Source organism: Lissotriton vulgaris, chromosome 7 (genome assembly GCF_964263255.1).
Source record: "Lissotriton vulgaris chromosome 7, aLisVul1.2, whole genome shotgun sequence".
NCBI classification, from domain to species: domain Eukaryota; kingdom Metazoa; phylum Chordata; class Amphibia; order Caudata; family Salamandridae; genus Lissotriton; species Lissotriton vulgaris.
Genome location: NC_141695.1, coordinates 25,135,034 through 25,147,423, shown reverse-complemented (window position 1 = coordinate 25,147,423; position 12,390 = coordinate 25,135,034). Strand labels below are relative to the sequence as shown.

General features: G+C 39.2%; 1 protein-coding gene and 1 long non-coding RNA gene across 4 annotated transcripts; both read right to left on the bottom strand.

The window, feature by feature from the left end:
• Positions 1–2,899: 2,899 nt before the first annotated feature.
• LOC147700559 (olfactory receptor 5V1-like) lies at positions 2,900–3,841 on the bottom strand. The gene has a single exon (XM_086929124.1). It carries the CDS (start codon positions 3,839–3,841, stop codon positions 2,900–2,902), a length of 942 nt encoding a protein of 313 aa, XP_086785250.1.
• Positions 3,842–5,596: 1,755 nt separating this feature from the next.
• LOC147700558 (uncharacterized) lies at positions 5,597–7,946 on the bottom strand. Of its 3 annotated transcripts, none has more exons than XR_015297138.1 (4): positions 7,120–7,946; positions 6,882–7,013; positions 6,454–6,750; positions 5,597–5,966 (listed from the first exon to the last, which is right to left on the bottom strand). It is a non-coding gene; the product is annotated as an uncharacterized LOC147700558 (long non-coding RNA). The 3 variants fall into 3 exon arrangements; XR_015297137.1 differs by having other exon boundaries at positions 5,597–6,556; positions 6,660–6,750; XR_015297136.1 differs by having other exon boundaries at positions 5,597–6,750.
• Between the last annotated feature and the right edge of the window lie 4,444 nt (positions 7,947–12,390).

Genomic DNA, 12,390 nt, shown 5'->3' with positions numbered 1-12,390 from the left:
TGCAGCTCAGCACCATCCAGTGTCAACTGCTGCTTCCCCTGCACTACCATCAGAAGCATGTGTGTCCCTTTTTGTCACAGCATCCTGAGCTCTATAGCTATTTGGGGCCCAGTGACCGGCAGCTGATGGAAAAGGTCCACCAGCTGCCATGTGGACTCTGGAGGAAGGAGCAACAGCAGAGCTGGAGGGCTGTGATGTCATCAGAAGTGGATGAAAGGGAAGAAAATGATGATTCTTATTGGGGTGCGGAGGTGAGTTTGTGATGGACAGACGTTTAGCACATTTGTTTGAAATGCAAGATATGAATCATTCTTAGCATTATTATGTTGATATTATCAGAATTGTTGTGTTTGTTTTATCTTGTTTATATCAAACTCATTTAATCTTCAACTTACCACACTTTTGTTAATTGTTGAGATCACTATGTACCATGCTTATTACACACTTGCCACATATGTTTGTACTATATTAGAAATGTATACAACAAAATATGATGGAAAGAGTCAAACAAAAAATGCATCATGCTTATTGTACTGCCGGCCTAAAGGATGCTGACATATCTAAGTAACATACACTTTCCCTGAAGTTCCCCATTCACTGAATTCAGTTTCTGAAATGAATGGTGCAACTACATTAAAGGCATTTCCATGTTACAAAAGGGTTCTTATATCAAGTTCTAAAAACACTTTAACCTGACATCTTATGAAGGCATCTGATATAACTGTATAAGGTGATCCTGAATCTGCAAGCATCTCAGAGCAAATATTATCCATGCAGATTTCATAAATTGGTGGAAGACAGTGATCCACATCCACACAATATATTTCATTGCATGTTGACTCAGTAGACATGAGATCATCAACTAGACCTCATCTTTGGATCTGAGGACTCTTTCTTCACTTTCAATATCAAATTCAGTCTCTTGGTGGTGTGGTTGCACAAAATGGTGAAATGCTCAATTCTTTAACAGAAAGTAGGTGTCTTCCCACACTGTTTACAGGTCAATTCTTTCCTTTAAAGTGGGATTCCTATCTCTCAGTAAATGTTACTGTTTTTGTTATTGTGGTGACAGCGAAGCACAATCAAATCCCTTACACAAAGGTATAATGTGCCATTGATATTTGTACTGTAAGTCTTATATTCTCTCTGCTGGATATCACTCAGAGGGTTCATTGGGTAACTGAAATCAATTGTAAAATGTATGCCTTTCCACACCGTGTGATGCTCACACGTAAAGAGAGCTTTTAATCAATCACTTGTTTAGAAAACTCATCATGCTATCCTGCAGCAGTGTCTATGGCAGGTGCCAAGGTCGGGAAATGCTCAAGATCTTCTTCTGTCTAGTAATTGTAATAATAAAGCTTTAATTTTTTCAATGCCAATCGAATAGTGTGATCATGGAGAGACCACCAGGAATGTCTGGAAATAGTGTTGGTTTCATGCAGATGTGGATAATAAAATACAGTAGCACAACACCGAAGAATAGAGTTGACAGACTGATAATGTTACTTTTCAACCTCTCTGTCCAATTATGTGACCGTGAACTTGTAAATACTGAAATTACACTGCTATACTTTTACTCTGGATAGCTCATGAGACGAAACAACCTACTATTGACCTGAATGAGCAGAAACAAATCACAAACAGCTGACCTTCTGTAGTAACGATGATTGAGTGGGTGGGAAGAAGGCACCATCACAACAGTGCATTTGCAATGCATGTATTTTGTGGCCATGCAGGTGGACACTTACGTGGTAGACACCAACATTGTTGTTGTCTCACTAGCCAAACTTTTACACCAACCACCTCATTCAGAGTGCAGGGGAGGCAACCGTTCTTGACAGTGGAGTCACTGCCAGATCCAACATCAGGGTAACACACAGCGTCATGCATCTTCTCATGACCATGGCATGGATGGCCTGCCATGTTTAGGGTGGGCCTTCTTACACCCTGTCCACCAGCATATTTCTCTTCATTTCTGCCACATAAAACAAGGAAGCAGTGAGCAAGAAAAGGGCACTAAAGGCCAAGCAAAAATTGCCAGCATGCCAAGAACATTGCTTTTGTATCTTCTTAAGATAAGGCCTCAATTTTCCCATGGATCCACCATGGTTAATCTGCCATCAGTGTATGGTTTTGGTGAAAAAAGTGCCCACCCAATGGTACATAGAAATATGGTGGGCTGGCTGCACCTGTATTGACTTAAGGGGTATCTCCATCAACTCAGTTGTTTGCCAGCTGAGCCATCGAGATCTAAATTAATTTGTTTTGAGCTCCCATTAAACAGGCTTTTTAACAGACATCTTGTGACCAGCATAAAACATTCTCTTGAAGTAGGATAGGCAGGACCAACGGAATCATATGTTTGCAGACTCTAGAATGTCAGGAATAGAAAACATATGTATCCCTCAAGCATATCCTAGTCAATAGCAATCTCACAAGCAATGGAGCTGAATTTACCTGGGAGGGTGTATACTAATGCAAGTGGTTACAGTAAAGGCCCCATTGCTATGGATGGAGGATAGGCCATATGTTCTATTTGATAGAGGAGGATGGTACCAACTTCAGAGTTAGATGTATAGGTGATTCAGATGCCACAGGATATATAACAATAGAGATATAAGGCGGCTGCGGAGAAGACACTTCAGCTTTTGGCATCGCTTGCTGGCTGTGTCTGTTTAAAGTAAAGCGGTTGAGTATTAAAGGAAAATTCACTTATAGGAATATGGATCTTAGATAGATCATGTTTGAATCAATAAAAGAGTTCCTTCCACCTCAATCGCCACTGTGTATCTTATGACCATATCGATAAATGTGCATGCATGTCCTTCTTCCACAAACACATGAAGCATAACAAATTCATCATCTAATGTGTCAGTGTTAACACCAACAGAGTGATTCAGGTGCTTTCAGCACACTCTTGCCTACCTATCATTTTTCTTAGAGCCCCTTTAACATCTTTATTTCTTAAAGTGTATATCATCGGGTTTAACACTGGAATTAGAGCAATGTACAACACAGAGTAGAGCTTGTCTTGATTCAGTGCATAGACAGATGTAGGTCTCATGTACATACAAAGAACTGTCCCATAAAATATCATAACAACAGTAAGATGTGAGGTGCAGGTAGAGAAGGCCTTGCTCCTTCCGGACGCAGAGCTTATTTTCATTATGGTGGAGATGATGTGAGCATAGGAGGTGATAGTCAGCACAAAGGGCATGAGTCCTGAGAAAAACCCCTCTGCAAAAATAAGAATTTCTAGACGGTGGGTACCACCGCAGGCGATCTTCATCAGGGCCACAAGGTCGCAAAAGAAGTGATTGATATAATTGGAGCTGCAAAAAGACAACTGGGATGATAAGATGGCAGGTGGCATAGTGTCCAAAAAACCTAGTGCCCAAGATCCTGCAGCCAGGAAGTGACAAGCCCTGTGATTCATAAGGGCTGAGTAGCGAAGAGGGTTGCAGATTGCGACATAGCGATCATAAGCCATTGCTGTAAGAATTAAGAACTCTGTGCTGGTAAGAGCCAAGAAAAAATAGATTTGTGAGATACATCCCATGAACGATATGTGATGGTGTCCAGAAATGATGTGAAGTAGCTTTGGGAAAGTGACTGAGGTGCAGCAGACGTCAAGGAAGGACAAGTGCTTCAGGAAGAAGTACATTGGTTTGTGGAGTCTGGAGTCCAGAGATGTTACTAATATGATCATAGAATTTGAAAGTATGGTGATCAGGTAAATGAGTAGAAACACAGCAAAAAGGATGCTCTGAATTGCTGCAATGTTGGAAATACCAGCAAGAACAAACTCTGAAATCAGGGTTTGGTTTTCCTCTCTCATGTTCCAGTTCACTTTTCTCCCTGTAATAATAAAAGAGAGTATAAAGGGGATGAATTGAGTAAACGCAATCTTTATCTTTTTCAAGTCAGGTTAAATTTGATGGCTCCACTAGCACTTACCTGTTGACACTTAACTAAAAAACAAGCGGTGGCAAAAGAGTTGTACACAAATCTAAATACACAGTTGAGAATGTATGTATATAGGAAAGAAAGGAAAACTAAAACAACACATTTTAGAATGTGTCTAACACCACTAAGGTCCTCACTGACAGTATGGCTAAGAGGTATTCCCAATAGGATACTATTTAGCCACATTACAAGTGCTCAGGTGTTTTCAGGCCAGAAATGACTAGGGCCAGAAATATTGGGCCACTTGCATGCTGGAAAAACACTGGCTGGCCTATGTCTGCCCCCTCCAGCACCACAGGGAGAGCAGACAATGCTCTTTAACCCTCAAGTCTACTTTACCTGGCCCGGCTGCCCGCCCAGACCCCTCTTCCCAACCAGCAGCAATTTCCTATCCTATTTACCACCTTCTGTGAGCTGGTGGTAATGGGATTGAAAATTATATTAAATCAGGTTTAACGGGCAGGAATTGACCTGTTAATACATGGTCCACATGATGTGGCCCATTTGAGGGTAAATACCTTCTAGTATCTGGTGTTTGGTGCAGGGATACTTGTCCTAATTGGAGAGTCCAGCCCTCTAGTGTCCATGCACTAAATAAATGGCAACTCAGAATTAAGCCCTAAGCAGGGGCGATTTATTCCACCTTAAAATGAAAGATAGAATGGTTTAAATAGAAACAACACGTATATCCTAAAAGGCATTTCTTTTATTTTTGCAGAAGGTTTTTTCTGATCTGATGAAAATTTGGGATTTCCATTCACCCGAAAGTGCCATTAAATCCCAAATAATATGCTTTTTTAAGTTAATACTTCCAAGGTTTTTAAAATGCTAAATAGTTGACATAGCTTAAAACACGTTTGCATTTTTGTTAAACATATGTACCTGAAGCATTGCGCTTGATGTGTTCAATATCTCTAAAGTCATATGAGATTTAAATCAATAGGTGTGTTGGCATATTAAAATGTTCTAAAAAATATTATCTTTTTAACACACAAGCTAACCAGATATTTGAAGCTTTACAAAGTTTATGTTGATATATGAACAACATTTACACTTTTATTTAAAAAGAGTTTTTTTTTAAAGAAAATTTATCAGCAAATATATTTTTAATTGTTAAATACAGATGTGTTTAGGACCCCTGATTCACATTTTGAAATGTATCGTGTGAATTTAACTTATACTTTCTCATTGTACATTAACACCATTGGAGCACATTTTTAGGTTTTGACCTGGCGGTAGCACTGCGAAGCAGTGCTCTGCCCAGGCGAAAACTTTTGCTCACAGTATGGGGGACTTGAATCTGCCCCTTCTTCCATTGGCGAGCTCCATAAATGGAGGCTAGCCATTGGAAGACATCGTTGTCAATCAGTCTTTCCCAGTCAGAATGCGATTCGGGGGCGTTTCTGGGTCTTTTTTTAAGTCCCGCCCTCTCCTCTTACCATTGGCTGGAATTTTACCTTCCAGGCAATGGGAAGGGGAGAGCACGCACGCAAACACGCCCCCGAATCCCGAAACGACCTGTTGCTCTGTTCCAGACTTGTTTTTTCTGTTGGCCATGGTGCCTAGCATGATCAAAGGCATAGGTAAAGCCAGTTGTGTAAATATTTATCAAGGACCCCCTGAGTACATGGAAATGAAGTTCCTAGACCAGGGAAAAGCAAATAATTTGATATGTATCAATCTAGGCAACAGAACGTAATAAGTGGTCGAAATGAACTGAGCTAAAACATAGGTTGTTTGTAAAAAAGGGGTAGTTCAATTTTATTCATAAATTCTTTTAAAAAACACATTAAAATAATAATACATATTCACAAATTGTATGCGACATAATAAATCAACAATACACAGCAACACTTTAAGAGAGAAGGACAAATAATCCAACAAATGAAGGTTATATAAAATGAACACAGTTTTTAAGAGAGAAAGGTGTGGCTAAAATAATCTCTACGCGCGTTTCGGCGAACCAGCGCCTTCTTCTGGAGCAGCCACGATAGTATCTGAAATGGGAAAATTCCATAAAACAAAAAATATTATGTACAATAATGCATCAATTTATATTATGTTACACAGAGAAAATTAAAACAAACCAATGTTAGGCTAATAGTCTCAGACTTTCCATTCTATTGTGACCAAGCTTATTAATATTACAATAATACTTTGACGGATTTCTTTTCCTTGCCTTAATGATCATCAAGAAAAATAGAAAAATGGAGTGAATCCTTTTAACTCATATATTCTTATATGAGATAATGGCCAAAAAAGGGAGAAGGAGTGGATACCTTTATACTAAATAGATTATTCCCAAGTTTTGGTGGTGAGGAAGCAGGGTTCTTACATAGGATGGCAAATGCGAGGAATCAAATGATTGATATTAGTGATGGAAAATACGAAATATTCTAAATGGTGGCAATTCGCAGCGTGCTATCAACGCGGGACTTAAACAATGGTATACAATACATTCATATCATAGATAAGGTCACTTACTTAAAAAACACGGAGTATATTAATGCTATTTGATGTTCTCAATCTGGATTATCTGTATAATGACTTTCTTTTCTTTGGTTAGGTGACGAAGATATTCTAGACCCTAAAAAACATAGACATTTCATGAACATTGATTGTTGTTTTAGTGTAGTCTATGATTTTCTAACCAGCCCATATTTAATGAAAGGACCAAGCTAGTGTTTTACCTATTTTAGTTAAGGTTTGCAGATAGATATTCCATAGTCACACGATGTAATTTGTTTGTCTTGATTGTTGATTTTTGAATTTCTATATTTCCTAGAAGAAATTATGAGTTCTTTTAGTTTATTAAATCTTTTCTATTTTTGATATTTTATATTAACTAGACAGTTAGTGAGGATACATTAGTAGTTTTTTGAAAACATTTTCATTTTCGAGGATGAAGGTACCTTAAGTGAGGAGTGGGATTTCAGTTAGACCCGCCTGCCGGAGTTAAAATTTATGGCCACGATAATGAATATTTTTGTGGATCCCAAAAGATATAGTCCTCCTGATGTGGAGATAACAAATGGCGAGATTGCCTATAGAATGGATGGAAAGAATTCTGGCATCAATTTTTGGAGAACAGTCAATGCATGGCGACTTCATAGACTTACTGTCTCTTAAAGAAGAAGGACTGATAGTTACCTTTTTACTTGTGCTCAAGGAGCGATGGATTTCAAAGTGGTTTAAAATAACTCCCTGTCTGTAAAATGAACAAACAGGGGGGGGAAAGGAGAGAGAGAATTCTGTTACCCACTGTTTACTTTGGAGATTATCAGTTAACTAAACAAGTGATCAGAGTAAAATTACCGCATAGGGATTTTAGCGAACACTTACCCAATAGATATCAACAGGGCTCAGAGATTCCGGCGGCGGGACACGGGGGTTCTATGCTCCTTCCACGAAAGACGGCATTTTAAAGTGCCTTTACTTCCTGTATATATACCCTATTTGATTGGATGATTGAGTACACCTGACCTGGTGTTGACATAAAAAAAGGACCAAAAATTAAGAAGAAATGAAAAGAGGACCAGATTCTCTAGAGCAGGAATCAACAATGGCTCCCACGTAAAATGTCACTGGTGTGAACATGAAAGAAGGACCAAAAAATAGGAAGAAGTAAAAAAAGGACCAGATTCTCTAGAGAAAGAATCAGCAATGGCTCCCACGTAAAATATCACTGGATATACATCGGTGCTGATGTATAGCACAAGGATTAACCAGCTTAACCGAGTGGAAAGCAATTGGGGAGTGGAGCTATATTTTAACTTGGGACTAGAGTCAGATTTAGCTGATGTCAAATCCAAGCAAAAAGATTCTAAATATATAGCGCTTCAAGATTAGGTGCACAAAAATGACTCATTATAGATTTGGTGCTGGTTTTTTCAATATTTTTAGAGTAAAAAAGATTTCTATAGGAAAGTTATTTTTCCTGAAATTCGTAAAAACTGTACTTCCATTAAACAAAAAATAATGCGTGTGAATTTAACGAGGCTCCATGCCTTTTGTTATTTTAGAAAAGTCGAGCATTAATATTCCTTCGATCTAGTTGTTGCTTAATTACACCTGTACGACAAAGTGAGGTGCAGGGAAAGATTCCCCTAATCAGGAGCTTAAACTTTAGATAAAAAGGGAGCAGGGTGAACTACATCTTGGGAGAACACTGGGATTGACTTTTCTTATTGCTGAATGCCTATTATTAGGTAATTTAAATTTAATCATAAAGAGTGAGAAGCTGTTTTTGCTGCGGTAGGGAGAGTCAAAAGATGCTCTAGCAAATAGCGTGCTCCCATGGCAATTCGCTATTCATTCCTTCTCGAAAGGTGTTGAAGACAAATATCCAGAACACCTCTCTCTTTTTTCTGATGGCACAACCCCCATTGGAGTCTGCAGTATGAATTTTTTCTAGGACTCTCCATTTAAGGTCCTCTGCCTGATGTCCCTTTTCTAGGAAATGCTTCACCATTGGGGCAGCGAGTTTGTGGGTTCTTATCGCTGAACGATGTTCATTTAACCGTGTTTGTATAGTTCGAGATGTTTCTCCTATATACCCGAGGAGACACGGGCACTGTATAAAGTAGATCAGATTTGAAGATTTACAGTTCCACATTTCTTTTGCCACTGTTGTGTGGCCATTGTGTGTGAATTCTTTTCCTCTTATGATACTAGCACAAGAGGAACATGAGGAGCAGGGGAAAGTTCCTTTTATCGGATTGCCTGATACAATCGACCTCTGTGTTAAAAGATTTTTGTCCGATGTAGGTTGGAAACGTGAACGAACAATATGTTCTTTGATGTTTTTATTCCTTTTGTAGGCAAATAGTGGTTTAGCTAGTTTCAGTTCTGGAGTACAATTGCTATTTAAAATGTGCCAGTTTGAATTTATGACTTGTTTAATTTTTGTGTCAAGGGTGGAATGTTTAGTTACACAGACCACCTGGTTGGTGGTTTTAGCTGGCTTTTGTTGGAGCAAATAATTGCGATCATAATAGCGGGCACGCTTATAAGCGTGTCTCACTAGCCGGTGTGGGTAGCCTCTCTCGATGAATTTACTTCTCATCGCAATCGCCTGTTTATCAAAGTCTGCCAGGCTGGTGCAGTTGCGCCTAACCCGTAGAAACTGAGAGAATGGAATTGAATCTTTTTGTGATCTAGGGTGGAAACTACTGTAGTGCAGCAAGGTGTTTCTTGCTGTGGGTTTCGTATGTAGATCCATTTTTAAAAAACCATCATCATTTATAATTTCAATGTCTAAAAATTCAACCTTCTCATCACTGATATGCGACGTGAAGTGGAGATTAGGGTCTGCTTCGTTTATCCAATAGACGAACTCGTCTAGTGCCTCCCTCCCATTGGTCCAGACAAAAAAAATGTCATCTATGTATCTGGACCAATGGGAGACAGACTCGAAAAAGGGCGCCAATTCATTATAGATGTTTTTTGCTTCGAAGGCCGCCATATATATATTCGCAATCGAGGGCGCTACTGAAGCCCCCATACTTACACCCTTTATCTGGCGATAAGTATTCAAGCCAAATTCAAAAAAGTTGTCAGTTAAGACAATTTTTAGACATGCCAATAAAAATGATTTAGGGCAGGGTATGTTGTATGAGTCAATGAACCAAGATGTAGCTGTCATTGCTCCAAGGATGGGAATATTGCTATACAGAGACTCTACGTCCAATGTAACTAGAAGGTCTCTTCCAGAGGTAAAGGTTAAGCCTTCTGTCTTTTGAATCATGTCACCTGTGTCACGCACATATGACCTGATCTTAGATATAAATGGACGTAGGTGGTTATCTATATATTTGGAAAGGGGCTCAGTAGCTGTACCAATGGTTGACACTATGGGTCGATAAGGTGGATCTAAAGGGTTTTTGTGAATCTTAGGCAGCCCGTATATACAGGCTGTTTTTCCCAGATTGTGATTTAAGAATTCAAATTCTTTAAGATTGATGTGACCATCTTCTAAAGCTGTTTTGGTTAAAGATCTTATTTTTTTAGATAGATTCAGTGAAGAGTATGCTTGAGTAGGGATGTAAAAGGTCTTGTCGCTTAGCATTTTTAACATGTTTAGTTCGTATTGGGAAGTGTCAATAAGGACAATCCCACCTCCCTTGTCGCAACTCTTAATGGTAAGATCTTTGTTGGTGGAAATAGTTGATAGAGCTAGATGTTCTTCTTTGTCTATATTATAGATTGGTTTTGGAATGTATCTCAAGGCCTGGTCCAATTTCTTTAAAACGACCAGCTCAAAAGTGGCCACTTCTGGTCCTAGTTGTTCCAAAGAGGGACTAAAGGTCGAGGGAAGACATAAAGATTTGGCATTGGTTGTTTCTATATCAGTATCATCATTAGTTGAGAAAAATCTTTTCAAACGTATTTTCCGAAAAAAAGAAATTATATCGCAATATAGTTCAAAAAGGTTTGGAGTTGAATGGGGCACAAAAGAAAGACCTTTAGATAGCAGAGCAATACTGGAAGAATCTAAATCAGTTTTAGAAAGATTAAAGATGGGAATTATATTCCCTGCTTCCAATACTGCCTGCTTCTTGTCTCTCGAATAAATTGTGGTTCCTCCTGTTGTTGTTGCTGATGGTGTTGGGGTTTGTAGTTCCCTCTCGGTTGTCCCTGAAAGTGGACTCTGGGACGTCCTCGTCCCATCCCTCGGTTCCCTAAAAAAGGCTGTCTGCGGGCCCCTCTACCTGAATTGTAGTTGTAATTGGGTTCTGGTTCATAATACCCTTCAGTCTCATTCTCTGAGTCTGAACTTTGGGAAAAGGTGTTTACCCGTTGTTGTACTTCACTGTTGTCTGTAGTGAAATGGTTTTGTTTATAAAAATCTACTGTTAAATAGGGGTAGGTATTTTCAATTGTAGCATATCGTTTGTCTTTAAGTAATTTATCGTTCTTTCTTTTATCTAAGTAGCTGGAAAACGATTCTACTTCCTTATTGCACTCAGCAATTTTTTTCATTGCATCGTCTATATTGCCCATTTTTTTGATTTTATCCTCAAGCTCATCGATATCTGATCTTACTTCCGCAGCTAATTCTTTCGCGGTTTCGACTATTAGCATCATCAGGTCCCTCGAACACCTGCTAGCAATTCTGCTCCATTTGTCAAGAAATGCCTTGTGGTGTACAAAGAGACCGGGAATGTTTTTAACACGGAGACCTAATGGAATAATGCCCAGGCGGAGATAGGCCAACATAAATTCGCCGTGGGCTTCAATACGTGTTAGTTTTTTCTTAAGGTCCAGTAATTTTTTAGTGTCATCATTATGACGCAGGGGTTCGCTTGAAGGGTGACTAAAAGAACTTGAAATACCGACTAGTGTCTCAAATTCCTCGTCGGTAAATCCAAAGGTTTTTTGAAGAGCCATATGCTCTGAATGTTTATATGGATCTATATATAAATTATCTGGTATATATGATGGCTCTTAAAGCAAGGAAAGGAATAACAATGTATCCAGTGAATAAAACAACAATAAAGTGGCCCTGCACAGACAGGCTGTGGGAAAATTGTGTAAATATTTATCAAGGACCCCCTGAGTACATGGAAATGAAGCCAGTACCTCTCAAATGTGAGACTTTGACTCACTGTCCAATAAGCTCGAAGTAGGATTTCCGAGGTGGCCAATCGTTGACGGGAAGCAGTTTAAAGGTATTTAAAGCGGGCAGTTTTGAATTTAAACAGTGCTTTGCTGGGCTTCTGGCTGTGGTGTGGTCTTGAGAGAGAGACAGAGGGGCAGCGGACCAGGCGCGGCCATCTTCCGTGTTCTAAATTTTGGATTAAAATATCGATCAAGACGCGGGCTTTTAATTTCCCGCAAGCGACGTTGTAGCCTGCTTGTGAGTAGTGCATGGGGTTTTGGAAGAAAGTCATAACACGTATGTCCACCCACCTACCAGGCATCTTAGAGACACAGGATAGCCTAGGGACCATAGCGGTGCTTTCTGTAAATTATAAGATGGTAGTGTACCAGGTTCTTAACTGGGCCTCAAGTCAAAATACACTTTGGGTTTGATGTTTTATGTTCCTGCGAGAGTGGTAAAGGCAGCACTGTCCCCGAAACGAATAAAAATGTAATGGTGACCTTGCTACGACAATAAACATATTTTTAAATAAATAAAGGCAGCTCTGTCCCTGAATCTCTAATCTTGCATGTAGGTCACAGGCTTGATAGCTTTCTATTTTATTTTGTGGTAGTAAGTCATGATACTTATATTGTATATGTTCTGAGATTCCACATTAACTTGGATTACCCATACGCTGTATGGTTTGTGCAAGTAATTTACTTCCGAATAGCCATTCTACACGCTTGAATCCCAAATTCTACCAATCAATGTGATCGAAATTAAGTATTTAGACAGACTAGTGTGTGTAATATATATACAAACTGATCAGAGCTGCG

Coding starts and splice junctions, on each gene's coding strand:
- LOC147700559 (XM_086929124.1), bottom strand. CDS start 3,841: ATGAGAGAGGAAAACCAAACCCTGATTTCAGAGTTTGTTCTTGCTGGT.